The 23,481-nt window shown below is 53.2% G+C and overlaps 1 protein-coding gene across 1 annotated transcript in view; it reads right to left on the bottom strand.

Annotated features, from left to right (window-relative positions):
- LOC124652271 (pentatricopeptide repeat-containing protein At5g10690-like) overlaps positions 1-23,481 on the bottom strand; it is a 29,324-nt gene that overhangs the window by 863 nt on the left and 4,980 nt on the right. The window contains exons 8-11 of the mRNA XM_047191288.1: positions 7,834-8,066; positions 1,501-1,578; positions 586-654; positions 324-500 (exon numbers count right to left, since the gene is read on the bottom strand). Coding sequence (XP_047047244.1) covers positions 324-500; positions 586-654; positions 1,501-1,578; positions 7,834-8,066 — 557 coding nt within the window. The remainder of the gene's footprint in view (positions 1-323; positions 501-585; positions 655-1,500; positions 1,579-7,833; positions 8,067-23,481) is intronic.

Below are 23,481 nucleotides of genomic sequence, written 5' to 3'. Positions count from 1 at the left end.
GGTTCAAAAGTTTTATTTAAGCAAGGGGCGCAAAGGTTAAGTTGTTAAGAGAAATATAGGCTACAAAGGGCCAGAAAATTCTAGTTAGATGACACTTGAGAAAGTAATTTTCTATTCACATGTATGTATTTTTCTTGCAATATTAGCTTTGGCTAAAATAACTAAATTAATTGAAGCACCCAAACCGACTGAGCACAAAACCTGAACTAGCTGGTTTAGCAAAATACTGTTCCTTGCTACTAAAAAGCAGCGCCAGGTGGTCCAGTATATTTTGTACCAGTGCCAATGCTACAATTGCTGATCCTGACTGGAGGACAACCTACCTCCGTACAATCATGGCTGTGAACAATTCCAGTACAAGCTCCCCAGTCATTCACAAGAGGAACCACAGAGTCTTTTAAGAATCGCATCACAACGTTCCCCAATATTAAGTCACCACATAGCGGTCTAGTTTCTTGAAATGGAAGCATATACTTCTCGACGGGATCATTCAAGAGAATCTACAATGTCATTGGACAAAACTTCAGACATAAGCAAGTTGAAGTGAAGAATGGTTATAAGATAGGAATGAAATGGCCACACAACCTGTGGAAATACATGCGGTCTAAGAGGAGAGTTGGTGAATCCAGATAACGTTTCAACTTTTAGTGCCACCTGGTATGAACAGAAACGAGCAAACTTAACGATGATAATGTTTCTGTCACATCAAGTTAATTGAACTGGCAAAACATAATAGTGTTTGTCCTTTAGTTCAGACAAGTCAGGATAAGATAGAAACTAAGTGAGCCAACTTAAGTTCAGCCACAGGTCTTCTCAGTCCATCTATTAATTCATATGAACCAGTCAGACTATTATCATCAAAAATTGACAGGACAGCTCCTTCAAATATTGCAATATCTTTACACTAGAACATGCAATATCTCACCAAAGAAATATGAGCAATTTCAGAAGGAAGAAACTCCTGAGATATAGTGGTTAAGTCACCACACCTAATAGAAAGCCGGATCAATGTTCCCAAACTATAATGAGTGAAACCCACAAAAAGCTAGCAATAGTTGTTGCCAGATACAGTAAGGAACTATCAAGCTAGTGTTTCAATTTGGCTATAACTTATTAAGATTATGTATGACTCTTCAATGCCTGAAAACTAAATAAAAGAATGTGAGCTCAATCCAGTGCCTTTGCAGAATATTAAAGTTGTGAAAGTAATTCTGCACACTTGGATAGGATAGCAATATTTGAAACTCGGATTGAAACAGAGACAACAACCTCTCAAGGTGCATGCCTACAACAACGAATAACAGAGCTCAAAGTAATTGACATTATATACAACACGAAAATACAACATTTCCGCACCATTGTTTTCCAGCCAAGCTAACACTAAGAAACATGTCAAGTACATTTAAATTCATCAGAGAACTCAGGGCACAGCAAATCCTATAGAGATTCCATGTCTGTTTTTAATTGAAGAAATGAATGAAGAGAACAAAAGGAACATACCAGGCCTACTCTACTTGTCCAAGAGAAATGCTCCTTCCCCTTAACTATCCTTCTGAGAAGTCCTTTAGCCACATCTATCTGTAAATCATTTAATCAGCCAGCAAGGCATGACCATCTCAAAATCTCAAGACTATTTTGGCAAAGAGTAAGAAAAAGTAAGACACTCCGGGAGTGAAGAAGTCTAGATACAAAGAGTAATCATGAGCATAGGATTGCTGTGTTGCATCTGGTAGCACAGTCAAGTCTGAAGGAAATCACATGCTGTTTAACCACTCACAGGGGCAGGCCTGTGTTTTCATTTATACTTTACGCTCCTTAGCCTGGCATTTTCTTTTCTTACATGAATTACTAAATACAGAAGTAGAGGAATCTATTCCCAGTATTTCAAATGCACATCGACTGTATCTATCTAGTTAAGAAACAAAATAAAATAAAAAAACAATCGACTGTATCTATCTAGTGCGGTATGACAAATGGGGAACAGTCTACCGTTAGCAGCTTAGCTGAGCCTAATAAGCCTCGGAAAACAATTAAATTAACAATGTAGTTTCTGCTCTCTTGATAAGAACTGAAGACAGTGAACAGTTTACAAGTTGAATACAACATCATAATATATTTGCATGAAAGGACTTTGATGTGACCCTTTTAACAGGATATACTTTCAAGTTCGTTGGTAGTAAGCACATCAACACAGAAGGCACAACTGTTCTCTTACATAGTATGTGGTAGAACCAGCGTGTCTACCAGGCCTAGGGCGGAGATTGTAGGGGAAGGAGGGGATGGCGTGCGTGCGAAGGCGAGGGCGCCGGCGGCAAGGCGCCGTCGCGCGGCTAGGGGAGAGGCGGCGCACACGGCAGGGAGACGGCTAGGGTTTGGGGACTCTGACTCCTGAGGGAGTCGGCAACAAAAGATTGTTTATTGCTTGCCTGATCTTGTCTATTACAACTTGTATTTATAAAAGAAACTGCGAAACCCTAATCTGCTAATTGGGCTAAGCCCCTAACTAAGCCTGGCCGGCCGGGCCAGTGGGCCCCCTCCGGCGGTAGACCAGGCCGGTCATAACATCTCTCCCCGCCTGCGCAAACAGCTCGTCCTCGAGCTGGTAGTCTGGATAATGCTGCTGGAACGCCTCACGTGGTTCCCAAGTCGCCTCTTCCTCGGAAAGGCCCTCCCACTGCACCAACAAGTGCCAAATATCACGACAGAGCTTACCGCGGAGCACCTTGGCCGGGCTAGGAAGTAGATGACCCTCTGCCGTCGGCGGGAGTGGTGGAGTGGCCGCCGGCGGATCACCGCGATAGGGCTTCAGCAGCCCCACGTGGAAAAAGTCGTGAATGCGGGCTCCCTCAGGCAACTGAAGCCGGTACGCCAAGGTGCCAATCCGCTCCACGATGACGAAGGGCCCCGCATAGCGTGGACCAAGCTTGCGCTTGGCACGCGGGTCGAGGGACTGGTGAGAGCGGTGCAACAGTCGAAGCCACACCCAGTCGCCCACCGCATATTCCACCTCGCGGTGACGCCCGTCATAGTAGTGCTTGGCGACCTGCTGGGCCTGGACAAGACGCTGCCGCACCTCAGCCAGCATCTCGTCGCGGGCGCGGATGAGCTCGCCAGCTGCCTCCGTCCGCGCCGTCGCCGGGTCCACCGGCAGAATCGGCGGCGGTGGCCGACCGTAGACCACCTCGAATGGCGTAGCGCGCGGCGCGGAGTGGTAGGAGGTGTTGTAGCGAGACTCCGCCCATGCAAGCCGATCCACCCAAGCGCGAGGGCGATCACCTGTAACACAGCGCAAATACATGGCGATCACCTTATTGACCACCTCGGACTGGCCGTCCGTCTGGGGGTGGAACGCCGTGCTGAACCGGAGTTGGACCCCGGCCATGCTGAAGAGATCCCGCCATACATGCCCCGTGAACACTGGATACCGGTCACATACGATGGACGAGGGAAACCCGTGTAGGCGGACGATACCGTCGAAGAAGGCGCGGGCCACTGACGATGCCGTGTAGGGATGGCCAAGCGCGATGAAGTGGGCGTACTTGGAGAAGCGGTCAACCACCGTGAGGATGACAGACTTGCCGCCCACCTTCGGAAGGCCCTCGATGAAGTCCATAGAGATGTCAGCCCACACCTGCGAGGGAACGTCAAGCGGCTGCAAGACGCCAGCCGGGCGCAAAGTCTCCGTCTTGTTGCGCTGGCATGTCTCACACGAACGCACCCAATCCTGGACCATGGCCCGATCGCCAGGGACGTAGAAGTCCGCGCGCAGACGGTGGAGTGTCTTTTGGACACCCTCATGACCCGCGGAATGCGCCAAGAGCAGCACCTGGTGGCGGAGATCATCGTGGTCGGGAACGAACACGCGGCGCCCATGGAGGAGTAAACCGTCGACGAAGCGCCAGGGGTCGTCCAGCTCGCCCGCGTCGAGCCGCTGCCGCAGAAGCTGGGCGTCTAGTGCGGCCACGGTCGCCTGGCGGATGCGGTCGAAGAGGGCGAAGGAGGGCCCCGAGCGGATGCATAGCAGGCGTCCGTCCAAAACTCCCTCAGCAGTGTCGGGATCGGCGTCGCGGCGGGACAAGGCGTCGGCCACCGTGTTGAGGCGCCTAGGACGGTACTCCACCGTGAAGTCGAAGCCAAACAACTTGCTGATCCACTGGTGCTGGGGCACCGTTGACAGCCACTTGTCCAAGAGGAACTTAAGACTGTAGTGGTCCGTTCGTACGCGGAACGAGCGCCCCCATAGGTAGGGACGCCAGTGGCGGACGGCCTGGACCAAGCCAATGAGTTCCTGCTCGTACGCCGCAAGCTTGAGGTGGCGTGCAGCAAACGGCCGGCTGAAGTAGGCGAGCGGCCCGTCGCCCGGTGAAGGACGGCGCCGAACCCCGCCCGGAGGCGTCGCGAGCCGACGATGAACGGCCTGTCGAAGTCCGGCATCTAGAGGACGGGACCCGTCGTAAGGGCCCCCTTGAGGGCCTCGAAGGCAGCGGTAGCCTCGTCGTCCCAAGCGAAGGCATCGCGCCGCAGCAGGCGCGTGAGTGGCGCGGCGATGAGGCCAAATTCCCGGATGAACTTCCGGTAGTAGCCGGCGAGGCCCAGGAACCCGCGTAGGGCGCGTGGTGAGCTCGGCGTCGGCCAAGCGGCGACAGCCGCCACCTTGTCCGCATCCATCGCCACCCCGTCGGCGGAGATGACGTGACCGAAATAGGCCACCGAGGTCGTCGCAAACGAGCACTTCGAGCGCTTAAGGTGAAGTCGATGCGCTCGAAGCTCGTTGAAGACGATGGCGATATGCTGCAGGTGCTCCGCCCATGATGCGCTGTAGATCAAAATATCACCGAAAAAAACCAGCACAAAACGGCGTAAGTATGGGCGAAGTACGTCGTTCATCAGGGCCTGGAAAGTCGCGGGCGCGTTGGTGAGGCCGAAAGGCATCACCACGAACTCGAAGTGGCCATGGTGTGTCCGGAACGCCGTCTTGGCGATGTCCTCCGGGTGCATGCGCACCTGATGATAGCCTGAGCGGAGGTCGAGCTTGGTGAAGAACCGCGCCCCGTGGATCTCGTCAAACAGCTCATCGACCACCGGAATCGGGAACTTGTCCTTGAGCGTGAGGGCGTTGAGGGCGCGGTAGTCGATGCAGTAGCGCCACGTGCCATCCGACTTGCGCACCAACAATACCGGCGCGGAGAACGGGGACGTGGAGATCCTGATGATGCCCGCCGCCAGCATGAGCGCGCATTGGCGCTCCAGCTCGTCCTTCTGCAGCTGGGGGTAGCGGTATGGGCGTACTGCCACTGGCGCCGACCCCGGGAGCAGGTGGATGCGATGGTCACACGCTCGTGGGGGCGGCGAGCCCTGCGGCTCCTCGAAGATGGCGCCGTGCCGCTGCAGGAGGTGCGTCGGGGAGGGGTGCTCGGCGTCGTCGGCCCGGAGACGAGGCCGAAGCTGCGGAGCGGGGCAGGCGCCCCCGAGGCCCTCCCAGCGAATGTGGCGCCCCTGGCGCCAGAAGGTCATTGTCAGGGCGTCGAAGTCCCAAAGGATGGGACCGAGCGTCCGCAGAAAGTCGACGCCGAGGATGAAGTCAAAGCAGCCCAAGTCGATGCCGGCGCACGTGATGACGAAGTGCTCGTCGCCGATGGTGAGGGGTACGTGCTGGGCCACCCCATGGCAGTGAAGGCAGTCACCGTTGGCCACGGTCACGCGGAGGTTATCCCCACCCGTCAGCTAGATCGCGAGGCGGCGCATAGTGGCGGCGGGGAGAAAGTTATGCGTAGACCCCGTGTCCAGCAGCGCCACCAGCGGCTCGCCCTGGATAGTGACCGGTAGCAGCATCGTCCGCTCGTGGCGGATGCCGGCGAGCGCGTGTAGAGAGACGACGAAGGCCGTGGCAGCCGCGTCGGTCGGCTCGGCCGTCTCGGATGCGGCGGCAACCGTTCCGGTCGTCGGGTCGCCCTCCTCCATGTCGACTGTCTCCAGGTAGAAGAGGCGGGGGCACACGTGACCGGGCGTATATGGGTCGTCGCAGTTGAAGCAGAGCCCAAGGCGGCGGCGTTCGAGCTGCTCGGCCGGGGTGAGGCGGCGGAACGTGCACGTAGCCGCGGGGGCGGGCCCGGTCAGTCCAGGTGGGGCGGGGCGGGTGGCAGCCGCGGCCGTAGGAGGAGGCCGGGCGGCGCGCGGTGCCGCGGGCGAGGCGCGCTCGCTGGACTGCCCGGGCGCGACGCTCGTAGGCGCGCGCGTAGTGCATCGCCGTCTCGGAGGTCCCGCGGGGCTCGGAGCTCGACGTCCACGCGGATGTGGTCCCGGAGGCCGCCAATGAAGAGCTCGGCGCGCCGTTGGCCCGTCACGCCGGGCGCATGGCATGCGAGGGCTCGGAAGCGGTCGGCGAAGTCCTCGCACCGTGGCGGTGAACGCCAAACGCCCAAGTTCCGCCAAGCGGCCGCCGCGGATCGGGGCCGGCGGGAAGGCGAGCTCACGGAACCGGTCCCATGGGGGCATGCCACCCTCGTCCTCGCTCCCGAGGAGTAGTACCACGTCCGGGCGGCGCGCGCGGAGGTGGTACGGAGGCGAGCCACGTCCGGTCCGAAGCAAGGGTACGCTATCCCCGAAGAACCGCTCGCACCGGTTGAGCCGGTTGAGGGGTCCTCGACGCCGTCATACGTGGCGAAGTCCAGCTTGGCGTAGCGCGGGGAGCGAGGCCGGCGGCGCCCGGGCGGGTACTCCGCGCGACCCGCGGAGGGCTCCGCGAAGTGCGAGTGCGTCGGGTCCGGGAAGGACGGGCGCGGAGGGTCCCCAGCGGCCGTGTAGACGGGGGCGGCGCCGGTGCGGCCGAGTAGACGGGCGGAGGCTCCGTCGCGGTCACCCACGCCGGAAGCCGGGAGGGTGACGGCGGAAACTGCACCCGTTGGATGGGCACGCCCTGGGGCAGCGAGGCGGGGCCCGCGCTGGGGGCCGGCTGCCACGGCGCCCACGGCAGCGGAGGCGGCGAGGCCAAGGGCGGTGAGGCCGAGGGCGGCACAGGCACGCCCTGGGCGGGTGGAGCCGCCGGCGCGGCCGGGTACGCGGCGAGGGGCGGCGGCAGGGGTAGGAGGTCATCCCCCGCGTGCCGATCGGGCACGGGCGGATGCCTCGGACGGCGGTGGCGAGGTCGCGGATGGCCGTCGAGAGCTCCCGCCGCGAGAGGAGGGAGCGGCGTCGGCGGCATCCACCGGGGCGCCGCGTCGCCCGCGGGAGGGCGGCGGCGAGCGCGCGCGGCGGCGGAGGGCCGGCGGCGGCTCGGAGGTGGCGGCGGTGGTGGCGGTGGGCTGGCCCGAAGACATGATCGAAACCGAGGTCTACGATACCAAATTGGTAGAACCGCCGTGTCTACCGAGCATAGGGCGGAGATTGTAGGGGAAGGAGGGGCCGGCGTGCGTGCGAGGCGAGGCCGCCGGCGGCAGGGCGCCGTCGCGCGGCTAGGGAGAGGCGGCGCACACGGCGAGGAGGCGGCTAGGGTTTGGGGACTCCGACTCCCGAGGGAGTCGGCAACAAAAGATTGTTTATTGCTTGCCTGATCTTGTCTATTACAACTTGTATTTATAAAAGAAACTGCGAAACCCTAATCTGCTAATTGGGCTAAGCCCCTAACTAAGCCTGGCCGGCCGGGCCAGTGGGCCCCCTCCGGCGGTAGATCAGGCCGATCATAACAGTATGCATCCCATTACAAAAGGTGTTGTTACTTTACCCAACTCAGTAAAACTTTACCAAAATCAGTAACCAAGTGACCAAACTATGCATGGACAACAAATCCAAATCAAGTTCTCAAACAATAAAATTCCTGCTAAATTTCATGCATACCTGATTGTTATTTAAAGCAGCTTCCATTAATAGCTCAACTGCCTCTTGTTTAGCTGAACGGCTAATGGATCCAGCTGAATCTGGCCACATGCGTTTGTACAGTCTCTTTACCATATCAAAATCACCTATAGTAGCAAAAGCTCTCATGATTGAAAGATAAAGATGAGGTTTGGGCCTCAAGTCTTTGTTGGTGCCAACCTGCTTTATTAACTCGCCAAAAATGCAAAGAGCCCCTACAACAGAAGTATATTAGAACAAAAATTTCTACAGGCAGATGGTAGCAACATATTTTATCACCAACAACTTAACATATTCAAACCAAAGAGTCCTATTTACAGTTACATTGTACAAGGAGTTCTTTTTTGTAGGAGATGACAGCTAAGAACACAGCAAGAATGTCCAGTATACACAGGGCACAACGAATTTGATATAAAAGGCAAATGCCCAATTCTTCATACTGTCAAGCCACCGAATCCCGCAAGACACATGAACCCAAAGGAGCACTGGTGGAAGCTGGATCACGGATGGTTAATGTTTTGTAGATAGCAGTCCTTAGGATGAGCGGCGAGGCATGATCTCTGGATGGGGTAGAACTCATGGTGTGCAGAAACACGTTACTGGCTGAATGGATGGGATGGCTATTCTAGAAGGGGTCCAAGGCATCATCGTCGTCGCCGATTACCCAGTGATTGTTGAAAGCGACTGTGCTGGGCCGATATCTCAGCTGTCAGGGCAGGCCCCTCACGTTCAGAATTAATAAACATGTACGAGGCCACTCAAATTCTTCTCACTCATTTACCAGGTTACAGAATTCAGAAAGCTCATAGAACTGCCATGGTTTAGCTAGGTTCTGTAGAGAGGTGTGAAACATGGTGTTTTACAAGGGGCAGTCCCGACTTCCATGTACCAATCAGCCCTGAATATGAAAGTTCATATAAATCCAAGGACATGAATTGCAGATTTCCATGCAGTCCTATCAAGAGTCAAATCTATAGGCACGTTCCAATCCCTCTAGTCCCTTTTTACAGCCTATGCCCATGTCAACTTTGGTCGCCCTCTGCACCTCCTTGTATTTTTCGTACCCTTTAGGCTACCACTATTAACTGTGCTTCTGGAGGCCTCCACTGGCTATGCCCAAACTAACTTAGTCAGTATTGGAATAGCTTCTCGTTGATCAGTGTCACCCCTACCCTATCACTTATTACCTCGTTCCTAATTCGGTCCTTTCTTGTATGGCCACACATCCACCATAGCATGCGCATATCCGTGACATTCATTCATTGGATGTGCTGTCTTTCGGTGGTTTAATGTACATTCTGCCCGAACATGTATCGGTGGCACTATCACCTGCCCAAACACTTTCACAACATTGTCGTGCATATCTTTGATGTGGGTTAATGTACTTTGCTGGAAGTTCATGTTTCTCCAGCACCCACCAATTGACCGTCCTTGGTATCTTGTTGTTGAACCGGTACTGGGTGTTCTAGTGTGTATCTCTTTGGCCCATGTGTGTATCCCTTTGGCACATGTGGCTCATGTAGCTATGTGTATATATAGAAGGGTTCTCTCCTGGAGAAACCCTAAGACAGAATAGACAGTGGCGGCTGCCCAAACAGGTTAGCCACATTCACCTCTCTTGTGTTCTACATGGTATCAGAGCTGCTGCTGGGAGGTTCAATGGTGATGCTGGCCAAGACTGCTGCTGCTGGGAGCTGCGTTTCCCGGTGGAGTGAAGAAGGGAAGGGAAAGTTCAGATCTGCTGCAGGGGGAGTGGATTTGGAGGAGCTGGTGGTAGTGCTGGAAGGAGGAGATGGGGGAGAACGGCAACAACCAACAGCTGGCTCAGGCCTTGGAGAAACTGACGGAGTTCCTCATCGCCAAGAAGGAGGATGGTGCTAGCTACTCCGGTGCAGTTAGAGCTAGTTCAGAAGATCGATCTCATGCCAAATGAGATCAAACTAGAAGGTGTGGGAAACTACTTGAGCTGGTCAAGAAGGGCTCTTCTAACCCTGAAGAGCAAGAATTTGGAGGGGTATGTATTTGGTCAGAGCGGTGAGCCAGTGGACAAGAAAAGTTCAGAGTGGAAGAAATGGAGTACTACAAATTCTGTGGTGATGGCTTGGCTGTTAAACTCGTTAGTTCCTATGATTGCTGCATCAGTGGAAGCTCTCTCTACTGCAGAAGAGGTATGGAGTACACTGTCAAATTTGTACTCAGGGAAGGGAAATGTCATGCTGATGGCCCAAATTGAGGATAAGGTGCATGATTTAAAGCAAGGTGAAAAATCATTCATGGAGTATGTGGCTGAACTGCAGCGTTTGTGGTCTGATTTGGATGACTGTGATCCACTTGAGCTTGCACATGCTGAGTTCATTGTCGCTGCAAAACTGTGGATAGAGCGCAGGCGTGTAATCCAGCTCCTGAAGGGACTGAACCCCTGTTTTGAAGGAAGGAGAGCAAATCTCTTTCACCAAACTAAACTGCCGTCTATTGGAGAGGTTATTGCAGCTATGTCACAAGAGGAGATGAGGCTAAAACTTGGAAAAGGAGGTGAACATGCCTCTAATCCTGCCTTCTTTGTGACAGAGAGGCAGGAGACAAGGGACTGCTACAATTATGGAAAAACAGGCCACCTGAGCTATGATTGCACAGCTCCAAGACGGGGTAGAGGAAGAGGTTACAACAGGGGGTTCTACCGTGGAGGTAGAGGTCGAGGTGGCCACAACAACTCAGGGCCACCGAGAGCGCATGTTGCTGTTTCTAAAGACGGTCAAGTAAGTGCAGCCACCCATGAAGAGATCAAGAAGGGTAGCCACCCATGAAGAGATCAAGAAGGGTGGACAGGAGGATGCCACCTTTGGAAGCTTTGCACATTTCGCCTATGCAAATGGAGGTAATATTGAAAAAGCATCTATAGCTACCCATAAAATTGATCCAGAGTGGATCCTTGACTCGGGGGCATCTAAACATGTGACCAGCAACACTAGAGAATTTGAATCATATGATAAATATCCTATCTCTCAGATTGAAACCATACAAACTGCTGATGGCACATCACAACCCATCAATGGTGTAGGGACTGTTCAGTGCACTCCCTTCATAAAACTATCTTCAGTGTTACATGTTCTAGCTTTCCCTGTCAATTTGATATCTCTAAGTGCTTTAATTGATCAACTGGACTGCATAATATATCTTGATAAGAAAATGTGTGTGATCCAGGAGAGGCTGATGGGCAGGAGGATTGGGACTGGAACCAGGCATAGAGGACTATGGTACATGGCTCGTGGAGGTTTTGTGTTTGGTGTTGTTGCTGATGAAAGGGAGAATGTTGCCATGATTCATCATTGTAGAATGGGTGTGAGTAAGGGAATCCGAAGTATATTCCCATTTATGCTTATTCATTCAGATGTATGGACATGTCCTGTTGTATCTGTGCTGTGAGTGGAATGAAGTATTTTGTGACCTTTATTGATTGTCATACTCGTATGACCTGGGTTTATTTGATGCAACACAAGGATGAAGTATTCAAATGTTTCCAGAACTTCTATTCTTGGTAGAACCAACAGCTCTACCGGGCCTAGGGCGTAGTTTGTAGGGGAAGGAGGGAGTGGCGTGCAGACGAGGCGGCGGACGCCGGCGGCAGGGTGCCGTCGTGCGCGGCTGAGAAGAGGAGGGCGGCGGCTAGGGTTAGGAGACCGACTCCTCGGGAGTCGGCAACAATGAATATGATTATTGCTTGCCTGTTTGCATCGTTTACATCCAAGTATATAAAGAGCTAAACCCTAAGCCGATAATGGGCTAAGCTCCCTAGTTGGGCCCATGGTTGGGCCCCCTCCTAACATAACCAATACCGGTCATAACATCTCTCCCCGCTCGTGCAAACAGCTCGTCCTCGAGCGAGTAGTCGGGGTAGTGCTGGCTGAACTCCTCGCGCTTCTCCCATGTAGCCTCCTCCTCCGGAAGGCCTTGCCACCGCACCGGCCAAGTACCAAATGCCGCGACGGAGCTGAGCACGTAACACCTTCGCCGGGCTCGGAAGAAGACGACCATCAGCGATCGGCGGTAACGCGGGTGGCGCTGCCGGCGGCTCCCCACGGTAAGGCTTCAGCAGACCCACATGAAAGACATCATGGATGCGGGAGCCCGCTGGCAGCTGAAGGCGATATGCAAGTGTGCCCACGCGCTCCAGGATGATGAAGGGGCCAGCGTAGCGAGGTCCAAGCTTGCACCTCGCACGCGGATCGAGGGACTGGGTGGATCGATGAAGAAGGCGCAGCCACACCCAGTTTCCCACTGCATAGGCCACCTCGCGATGATGACCGTCGTAGTAGTGCTTGGCGAGCTGCTGGGCCTGAACAAGATGTTGCCGCACCTCAGCAAGCATCTCGTCGCGGTCGCGGAGAAGCTCCCCCGTAGTCTCCGTCCGAGCGGTTGCTGGATCAACCGGCAAGATGAGCGGTGGCGGACGACCGTAGACCACCTCAAATGGCGTGGCACGCAGGGCGGAATGGTAGGAGGTCTTGTAGCAGTATTCCGCCCAAGCGAGCCAATCCACCCATGCACGAGGACGATCACCTGTAACACAGCGTAAGTACATGGCGATCACCTTGTTAACCACCTCAGACTGACCGTCCGTCTGAGGATGGAATGCCGTACTGAACCGGAGCTTGACGCCCGCCATCCGGATAAGGTCACGCCAGACGTGCCCCGTGAACACCGGATCCCGATCACTGACGATCGACGCGGGGAAACCGTGGAGGCGGACGATGCCGTCAAAGAAGGCACGAGCAATGGACGCGGCGGTGTACGGATGTCCAAGCGCGATGAAGTGGGCGTACTTGGAGAAGCAGTCGACCACCGTGAGGATGACGGACTTGCCGCCCACCTTGGGGAGGCCCTCGATGAAGTCCATGGAGATGTCGGCCCAGACCTGGGAGGGCACCTCCAGCGGCTGCAGCATCCCCGCTGGTCGCAACGTCTCCGTCTTGTTGCGCTGGCATATCTCGCAAGAACGCACCCAATCCTGGACCAAGGCCCGATCCCCAGGGATGTAGAAGTCGGCGCGGAGACGGTGAAGGGTCTTCTGGACCCCCTCATGGCCGGAGGAGTGGGCCAGCAGGAGCACCTGGTGTCGAAGATCGTCGTGGTCGGGCACGAAAATCCGGCGCCCGTGCAAGAGTAGCCCATCCGCCCAGCGCCATGGCGCCTCCAACTCACCCGCCTCCAGCTGCTGCCGCGAAAGCTGGGCGTCAGGCGCCGTCGCAGTAGCCTAGCGGATGGTGTCGACGAGGGCGAAGGAGGGGCCCGAACGGATGCACAACGCCAGCCCCTCGGGTGCGTCGTCCTCGTCAACAGCGTCGCGGCGAGAGAGAGCGTCGGCGACGGTGTTGAGGCGCCCCGGCCGATACTCGACGGTGAAATCAAAGCCGAACAGCTTGCTGATCCATTGATGTTGCGGAACGGTCGAAAGCCTCTGATCCAACAAGTACTTGAGGCTGTAGTGGTTCGTGCGAATCTGGAACGAGCGCCCCCAAAGGTAGGGACGCCAATGGCGCACGGCCTGTACCAAGCCAATGAGCTCCTGCTCGTACACCGCAAGCTTGAGGTGGCGTGCGGCGAAAGGCCTGCTGAAGTAGGCAAGCGGGCCGTCGCCTTGGTGAAGCACGGCACCGAACCCCACTCCGGAGGCGTCGCAGTCGACGATGAATGGTCGTGCGAAGTCCGGCATCTGGAGAACGGGGCCCGTCGTGAGGGCCCCCTTCAGGGCCTCGAACGCGGCGGTGGCCTCGTCATCCCAGGCGAAGGCGTCGCGGCGCAGAAGCCGCGTGAGAGGTGTCGCAATGATGCCGAAGTCCCGGATGAATTTCCGGTAGTACCCGGCAAGACCCAGGAAGCCGCGGAGAGCACGCGGCGAACCAGGACGCGGCCACGTGGCGACGGCCGCCACCTAGTCGGCGTCCATGGCCACCCCCTCGGCGGAGATGACGTGGCCGAGGTAGGCGACCGATGTCGTCCCGAACGAGCACTTCGAGCGCTTAAGGTGAAGATGATGCGCGCGAAGCTCGTTGCAGACGATGGCGACGTGCTGTAGGTGCTCCGCCCACGAGGCGTTGTAGATCAAAATATCGTCAAAGAAAACGAGCACAAACCGACGTAAATAGGGGCGGAGTACATCGTTCATCAGGGCCTGAAACGTCGCTGGCGCATTGGTGAGGCCGAAGGACATCACCACGAACTCGAAGTGGCCATGATGGGTCCGAAACCGCGTCTTGGCGATGTCGTCCGGGTGCATGCGCACCTGGTGATAGCCCGATCGTAAGTCGAGCTTGGTGAAGAAGCGCGCCCCATGGAGCTCGTCGAAGAGCTCATCGACCACCGGAATGGGGAACTTGTCCTTCAGCGTAAGCGCGTTGAGGGCGCGGTAGTCGATGCAGAAGCGCCATGTGCCATCTGCCTTGCAGACGAGCAGCACTGGCACCGAGAACGGCGACGTAGAGATCCGGATGACACCCGCGGCGAGCATGAGGGCGCATTGTCGCTCGAGCTCGTCCTTCTGCAGCTGAGGGTAGCGGTAAGGCCGCACGGCCACCGGCGCCGTGTCCGGGGCGAGGTGGATACGGTGATCGTACACCCGGGTCCGCGGAAGGCCTTGCGGCTCGTCGAACAGGTCGCCGTGCTGCTGCAGGAGGTGGGCCAACAGAGGGTGGTCGGAGTCGATGTCGGCCGTGGTGAGCTGAAGCTGCGGTGCCGGGGTGGCGCCCCCAATGCCCGTCCAACAAACGCGGCGGCCCTGGCGCCAGAAGGTCATCGTCAAGGCTGTGAAGTCCCACAATATGGGCCCGAGGGGCCGCAAGAAGTCCACGCCGAGGATGAAGTCGAAACAGCCCAAGTCGATGCCGGCGCACGCGATGGTGAAGTGTTCCTCGCCGATGGAGAGCGGCACGTGCTGCGCCACGCCGTGACAGCGAAGGCGGTCGCCGTTGGCTACGGTGACGCGGAGGTGATCGCCGCCCTTCGGCTAGAGGCCCAAGCGACGCATGGTGGCTTCCGGCAGAAAGTTATGTGTGGAGCCGGTGTCGAGTAGGGCCACCAGCTGCTCGCCGTGTATCGTCACCGGCAGGAGCATCGTCTGCTCGTTGCGGATGCCCGCCAACGCATGTAGCGAGACCACGCACGCCATGGCTGGCGCGGCGTCGAGGGCGATCTCCGGCGCTGTGTCGACGCCTGTGTCCGCGTCGCCATCGTCGACCGTCTCCAAGTAGAAGAGGCGCGGGCAGACGTGACCTGGTGCGTAGGGCTCGTCGCAGTTGAAGCACAGGCCGAGGCGACGGCGCTCCAACTGCTCCGCCGGGGTGAGGCGTCGGAAGGTCCGCTGCGGCGCTACTGGAGTGGGCGGTGCTGGCCGCGTGGTCGGTGTTGCGGCCGGTGGGGGCGGGCGGGTGGTCGGGCCCGACTCGGGGGAGGCGGCTGCAGGGCCTGGGCTCGGCGCTCGTACGCCCGAGCGTAGTGCATCGCCGTATGCAGGTCGTGGGGGTCCTGAAGTTCCACGTCCACCCGTATGTGATCCGGGAGTCCGCCGACGAAGAGCTCCGCGCGCTGTTGCCCTCTGACGCCCGGGGCATGGCAGGCGAGGGCCTGAAAGCGATCGGCGAAGTCCTGCACCGTGGACGTGAAGGGGAGGCGCCCCAGCTCCGCGAGGCGGCTCCCTCGGATTGGCTGTCCAAAGCGAAGGAGGCATAGCTCCTGTAACATCCCAAATTTTCAAACAAAGAAGAAAATGAATTTCCCCTTTTTCCAAAAATTGGAGCCAACAAAAACTTTATTTGAGTTATATAGTATGCATAGTGCTCATACCCAAGTGTTGTGAGCTTTGCCATGATACTTGTGTGGAGTATTTTGAAATGTTTTCTAAACCCTAACCCTACCCTTTTCAAGTCCAAAGAGGAACAAATAAAAAAGAAAACCAAATAAGGGTGAGGCATATGTGGGCTAATGGCTATTTCTCCAATAGTGGCCTATGCCCTATTTACTTTACCCAAATGGTGAAACCCTCCCTCAAACCAACCAACAACATTTGAACCCAAAACAATGATCCTTTGGATCAAAGAGAAAGCAAGAAAAAGATTTGAGAAATTGCAACAACCCTCACATATGGGCCTATGGCCATTTTTGAAAATCTTTAACCTAGGCCATATAAATTTGTGCCAATGGTTTGGAAACTCTTTTAAACTCAAAAGGATCCCTTTTGCATCAAAGAAACCAAAACCAAATCAAAGAAAAATCAAAACCCTAGTTACATGTGATAATGGTCACATGTGACAATTTTAACATCTTACCCACTTTGAGCCCCTGGATTAAGAGTTTTCTAAACCAAAGCCTCTCAACTCTTTGCACCTCATCCAAGACCTCATCAAGGTGAACAATTTTGATGTTGACCTCTTTGACTCATTCTCTCCCAATTCCTTAATACAAGGATGCAAAGTGGTGACTTTGAATCAGATTATAGATTATGCTCATTTTGGATTTTCTCTAATCAACTTCATTTTGCACACCACCACCACCCTTGTGCTCCAAATTTTATTTGGATCACTTCCACCAAAAAGAATTGCAAAATTCAAAAATTCATTTCTTTCGGCCATTAACACAAACACCTTGTAGGCACCCTTTCACCAACTCCACACACTCTTATATCTGATGGATTTTAGACGAAAACATCACCTCTCTGGTCATCATTAGCTCACTCTTGTACCCCTTCAACCATGCCAAGCACCAGGGACAAAGGTAGGACAGGATATCATCAAAGACACCACCATGCCGTGGTGATCATGACCTCACCACGCCATTCCTCTCCCCTCTCCCCTTTGAATGATCTCACCATGTCTCTGAGCCTCCCCTTACTCCCACGGACCTGCTGGTACACCCCATCGACGAAGGAGACGCACGCACTGGCCACACCGTACGCGCCCAGACACGCCCAGGTCATGCCAGGACGCGCCCAGACACGACACTGGACGCGCCAGAGCGCACGCTCGCCTCGCCGCGTCAGGGCTTGCCTCGACCCCTCCTCTCTCCTACGCCATCACCAGGTCACCAGCTACCTCCAGGACATCCTCACTGGCTCGCCCGCGCCCTGTAGCCAACGCCACCGTCGCCGTCCTCCGACGCGGGTACGCCAGTACACGACGTCGCCTGCCTGCTCCCGTCCACCCCCGTCCACGCCATGACGCGCGTTAGGTCCGCGGTGACATCGCCAACACGACGCGCCCACTCCCCTGGCCCCGAGTGACCTCCATCGACGTCGTCATCGCTCACCTGCCCGCACCCCCACGGCACCATCGCCCGCTATAAAAGGGGGCACTCCCGCGCCTCAAACCTCCACACCACCTTGCTCCCCTCCTCTCACTCGACCTCCTCGACCACCTCCCCTCTTCTATTGCCCACCGTAGCTCGCCAATCGCTCGCCGGAGTCCGTGAAGCCGCCGCAGACGCCGCCGTTGATTGAGGCCACCTCAGGCGACGCCATCTGTACCAGCAGCTTCACCACCCTCGACAACGCCGCCGCGCCCCATCGCCGACGACCGCCGGCCGCCGGTGAGCTCGCCGGACCCCAACCCTCGCCTCGCCAGTAGCCCTCTCTCGCTGGAGACGACGACGCTCTGCGCGCCGTTCGATCGCCATCTAATCGTGCGGCCTCCCTCTGCTCATACCGTTTTGCGTTTTAAGTGACGCAGAAGCCTGGGCCCCACCTTGTCAGGCGGCCTGCTCGCGCTGGACGCGTAGCTGGGCCGGCCCAGTTCTTTTTCCCCTCTCCTGGCCCATGTTCCTTTCCCGCCAAGCCCAACTGTTTAAAATCGAATTAAATCTTTTCAGTCAAATTCTTTACTGGTGCCAATTTCAAAATTTAATAACTTCAAATCTAGTGAGCCAATTTTGGTGAACTTTATATCTTTGGGGAAGCTTATGAAAATCTCTATCAAACCCCACAGGTCTAGATTCTTTGTAGAATTTATGTGATAAAAATAACAAGGCAGTAGGTTTTCAAACTTCAAAAGTTTATTAAAAATCAACCATAAGTGATTTTGAGTTGATTCCAACTCTCATAAATCACATTTCACTTGGTCTAATTGATTATGTAAAAACATGACTTAGTTGTGTGCATGATCATGAGCTAGATTCAAATAATGGCTATGTAGTCATTTCTAGCTCATTTAAATCATTTCAAACTTGGAATTTCAAATCTATGAGATGTAGCATCTCATTTAAATCATCTTCCCAAGTATTATGAAGTAAGGTGATGACCTTAGTTGCATGGTCTCATCATTGCTTACTTGAGGATATTAAATCAAAGTAGGATTTAAATGGCATGAGGTATAGTACCTCATTTAAATCATGTTTCTCAAATGATAAGTGTGAAGTGTTGACCTTGGTCAACATGTGTTCATAACTTGTTATTTGAGGAGATTAAATCTTAACAAGATTCAATAAGAGGAATTTATTTTCCAAACACTAAAGAAGAAAACCCTAGTGTTGTGTGAGTAATGCTTAGGATGATGCTAGATCATCTTGTGTGAGCCATTAAGGCTAATTAGTCTACTTAAGTATTGTTTGGTGATTGTATCCTCGTATTCGTTTATAAACGCTAGTACCGGAGACTATCAAGAGGAGGAGGTCTACTTTGAAGAAGAAGAAGAACACTTTGACGACTGTACCAATCAAGGCAAGCTATATTATTGCAAGCTATACTCTTGCAAGTTACCCAAGTGCAAGCTCTACTTGAGCAAGGCATCACTACCATACTACCTTGTGCTTTACTTTCCAAGTCCCGGTTTTTCTATCTTACAAGGTTTTTACTTTGTTTATCAAGGTTTACTTTTATAGTTAACTTGAGTCCGGAAAACCAAAACTGATCATGGGTGCATATGCACCTGGTATGTATAAAACATATTTCAAAAAGTTAAAAATTTAGGAAAAAAATTTAGCATGTAGAGGGACATGTTCTATGTGTACACATAAAGTTTCACGTAAAACCAACAATTTTTGTACCATGTGTAAAAAAGACAAATAATGCCTCAAGAAATAGACTATTTTAACACCAAAAATTTGTCTTTTTAGTACGAGGCACAAAACATATCGGTTTTCTTTGAAACAACTTTGTGAACATTTAACATGTCAAGGTATACACGAGGCATTTTTGTTTTTATTTTTTTAACATTTGGAAATATGTTTAATATGCATTTCAAATAAAGGGTGCATATGCACCCGGGTGCAGAAACACCCTGTCCACTTGAGTCTAGATATGGAGTAGTACAAGAACATCAAAGTTAGCCAAGAGAGCTACAAACTAGTTAGCACCCCTCATGACTAGTTGCTAGTGCTAAAACTAAAATTGACTACTCTAGATGGGAACTTGTGAAATTCTTGACTTTGAAAACCTTGGAATGATGAGTCATTCTATTGAAAGATTTTGAAGGTGAATGTGACTTGAATGAAATGGTGATTTTGATCAAAACTGATGATTGGGTTCGGATGCGACACCATTCCAATTCTTGAGTACCCCCACAATACCTGATTATGGGTAAGGCTTTAGCTGGAAATTTATGTGTCTTAGTATGGGTTCCCTCTGAACAAGCGTCATAGGGGTTATGCCGAGGCTACCTCCGTTGAAAGTGAAATGACGTGAAATGAGGTGAATGTCTTATCCAAGCCCTGTGCAGTTCCCAGGTTGGCGGTTTGCTATCACTGGGAGGCCAAGCTCATGGGGAGAGGTGCCTATACTAGGGTATGTAAGTGAAAGGTTAATGGTTGATGATCCGCATACTGAGTTATGATTATTCGAGCTATCCACGACGGATGTAATCAAATGTTGTGGCACAAGTGTGCAACCTCTGCAGAGTGTAAACCTATTCGAATAGTCGCGTCTGCGGTCATGGACAGTTGGAAAGGCCATACTGTTCCGTCATCAGAACTTTTCCAAAAGGTGACATGTGATGGGTGACTTGTGAATTGAACTTGAAAGGTGACTTTGACTTGAATCACAACAGAGTTGTGGGAATGACACTAATGTTCCCACTTGAGTTAAGTTAGGCAAATGAAGAGTCTTTGGTTACTAAATGCTTATGAAATAAAACTAGCTTTATGCAAATGAACCTAGAGCTTAGAATTCCACTGATTTAGTTGAAAGTGCTTACACTAGTATTAGTTTGCGAGTACTTTAAAGTACTCATGGCTTTGTCCCTGGCTATTCAAATGGCCAGACTATGAAGAGGAGCCCCAATACCATGAAGACGGACAGCAGGACGTCTACGATAACTAGGACTACTCCTGATGTCAAAAGTTGCCTGTGGAGCCGATGGATCTCTACTACGTACTTCCGCTATTGTGTTATGTATTTGATCCTTAGATCAATTGTTGTAATGAGACTGGATCATGTGATCCTTTTGATGTAAGACAATTATGAGTTGTAATGAATGATGTTCTGTGATATCAATCTATTATGTCTCGCAAAAACAATATTCCTGGGATTGCGATGTATGGCATAATAGGCATCTGGACTTAGAAATCCGGGTGTTGACAAGTTGGTATCAGAGCCATTGTTTGACCTTAGGAGACCCTAGTATTAGAATGGACGTCTGAAAAACTTAATTTCAAAACAAAGGAAGTGAATATTTATGAAAACTTATTCTCACTCTTATCCTTAAGATCTTTTCAAAATGAGAAATCCATGCCCTACTTTTCTTGTAATTCTACATAAAATTTTGACACACTTGCACTTCTCTAACTTTCTCATCTTAAATGGTTCACAGATGGAGTACCACTGTGAGTCCTATCAGCTTGGTCACGGAGGAAACCTAATGTTCGAGAAGGATTTGAAGCAACTAGTTGAGTATCTAGGACGCGCGTATCACGAGGTCTTCGGAATACCACTCAATAATCAGTCAGGAGGACAACCTCGGTGGGAAGTTACTGCAGATCTGAGAGGAAAGCTTGGAGCCCCAATATGGGAAACCATATGGTTTTCTGTAACGGGGAACACCTGGAAGGATGGAATAGCCAAATCCATGCAGGAAGCAATTGCCCGTCTGTGTGGACAAAATGAGAACAAGATCAAGAACACTCGCTTTGTTTACTACCCAAGACATGATCCCATGGAAAGGCCAATAACCATGCTACCGCACCCGGAGATGAACTACTATGTCGCATGCCTGGACTTCCTGCTGCACAAGACCCGCAAGGAGTTGGACAACGCCCGCCAAGCACATTACCCATGAAGACAAAGAATCTGCCCTTTCGGATGAAGAGTAGTATCACTAGAGTATTTTCGTAGGTGTGAGTTTGTATCTGTCCCCTTGTATCGTAGAACGAATGAATGGTTCTTCAAAACCAACAATGAATCTACCCTCTACTACGTACTTCCACTATTGTGTTATGTATTTGATCCTTAGAACAATTGTTGTAATGAGACTGCATCATGTGATCCTTTTGATGTAAGACAATTATGAGTTGTAATGAATGATGTTATGTGATATCAATCTATTATGTCTCGCAAAAGCAATATTCCTGGGATTGCGATGTATGGCATAATAGGCATCTGGACTTAAAAATCCGGGTGTTGACAGCTCCCGAAAGCGGTCCCAAGGAGGCATGCCGCCCTCGTCCTGCTCGAGGGAGTAGTACCACGTCTGGGCGGCGCCCCGGAGGTGATAGGAGGCAAGCCAGGGTGCGCTGCCCGCGGAAGAACTGCTCACACTGGCTAAGCCAGTTCAGGGGGTCTTCCGACCCATCGTACGTGGCGAAGTTGACCTTGGTGTAGCGGGGCGGTGGCTGGGTAACCCCGCCGGGGCCGTGCGCGTCGGGGCGCGCCTCATGGGGGCGTGCATACCCCCCGGGGCCGGCGCTCGGGAGGGAGGGCAGCGGCGGCTCGGCAGCGATGGTGTAGACCGGCTGAGTCGACAACACGGCGAGCCACGCCGGCAGCGGAGACGGCGACGGGGGGAAGCGAATCTGGTGGATGGGGACGCCCCCCGTGGCTGCGGCACTTGGGCTGGCGGTGGCGGACGGTGGACACTGCGGCCGGTGGCCGGGCCGGCGGAGGCCGCGGCCGGGACGCCCGTGAAGGGCGAAACCCATGGCGCGGGCGCCGAGCACGGTGAAGATGGCCGGCCGCGGCGGCGTCGGGGCCCCGGGAACCGATCAAGAAGAGGCGGATGCCTTGAACCGCGGTGACGAGGTCGTTGACGACCCCGCTCATCTGCTCGAGCGTGTAGATGACGGGCGCCGGCGCGGCGGAGCCCGCCGTGGTGGCGGCCGCTGGAGAACCCGCCATGGTGGCGGCGGCCGAAGGAACGGGCGGAGGCGCGGACGACGTGGTGGTGGGCGGCGGAGACGACATGATCACAGCCGAGCTATCTGATACCAAATTGGTAGAACCAACAGCTCTACCGGACCTAGGGCGTAGTTTGTAGGGGAAGGAGGGAGTGGCGTGCGGACGAGGCGGCGGACGCGCGGCGGGAGTGCGTGCCGTGCGCGCGGCCGAGAAGAGGAGGGCGGCGGCTAGGGTTAGGAGACCAACTCCTCAGAGAGTCGGCAATAATGAATATGATTATTGCTTGCCTGTTTGCATCGTTTACATCAAGTATATAAAGAGCTAAACCCTAAACTGATAATGGGCTAAGCCCCTAGTTGGGCCCATGGTTGGGCCCCTTCCTAACATAACCAATACCGGTCATAACAATTCTTATATGAAAACCCAGTTCAATGTGCGGGTACAGATGATCAGGACTGATAACGGATCAGAGTATATCAATAAAGGATTCAGCACATTCTTGTCAGAGCATGGCATCCTACATCGGACCTCTTGCCCAGACACACCTCCACAGAATGGAGTAGCAGAAAGGAAGAATCGACATATTTTAGAAGTTGCAAGATCTCTCATGTTTACTATGATTGTGCCTAAGTTCCTGTGGAATGAAGCGGCGATGACCGCCACCTACTTGATAAATAGAATGCCTTCAAGAGTTATGGGCATGAAGTCACCATGTGAGATGTTAATGGGTGAGAATACATTTCTAGTCCCACCAAAATTATTTGGTTGTACTTGTTTTGTTAGAGATCACAGACCATCTGTTGGTAAACTTGACCCAAAAGCAGTAAAATGCATTTTTATTGGATATGCATCTGGGAAGCATGGCTACAAGTGTTGGAGTCCATCAGAACGACGTACCTTTGTAAGCATACATGTCACTTTTCGAGAATCTGAGCCCTTCTATGGTGAAAATACTGATATAAGTATGTTGTTTGAGGAATTTGACCAACTGAAAAATAATGAGGTTGGCCAAGAGGGGGAGAAGAGTATTGTTGCAAGTCCAGAACAACATGCTCCAAAACCAATTGTGGTTTCAGCCCCTATTTCTATAGTTGTTGGACCATCAAATGTCCATGATGAACCACCTATTGTACAACCTGAAAACGTACAAAGGTGGAGGGACAACATATTGGTGTATTCGCGACGACCTCGACAGGGAGTACAACAGGAGCAACCGGTGCAGGGGGAGCAACAGGTGCAGGGGGAACAACAAATGCAAGGGGAGCAACAGGAGGATGATGTTGATGATAGTACGTCTAGTGGCAGCTGTCAGTCCGAAAATGAGT

This window comes from Lolium rigidum, chromosome 5, assembly GCF_022539505.1.
Source record: "Lolium rigidum isolate FL_2022 chromosome 5, APGP_CSIRO_Lrig_0.1, whole genome shotgun sequence".
Lineage (NCBI taxonomy): Eukaryota > Viridiplantae > Streptophyta > Magnoliopsida > Poales > Poaceae > Lolium > Lolium rigidum.
The sequence above is the reverse complement of the archived record's forward strand: the minus strand, read 5'-3'. Positions and strand labels throughout refer to the sequence as shown.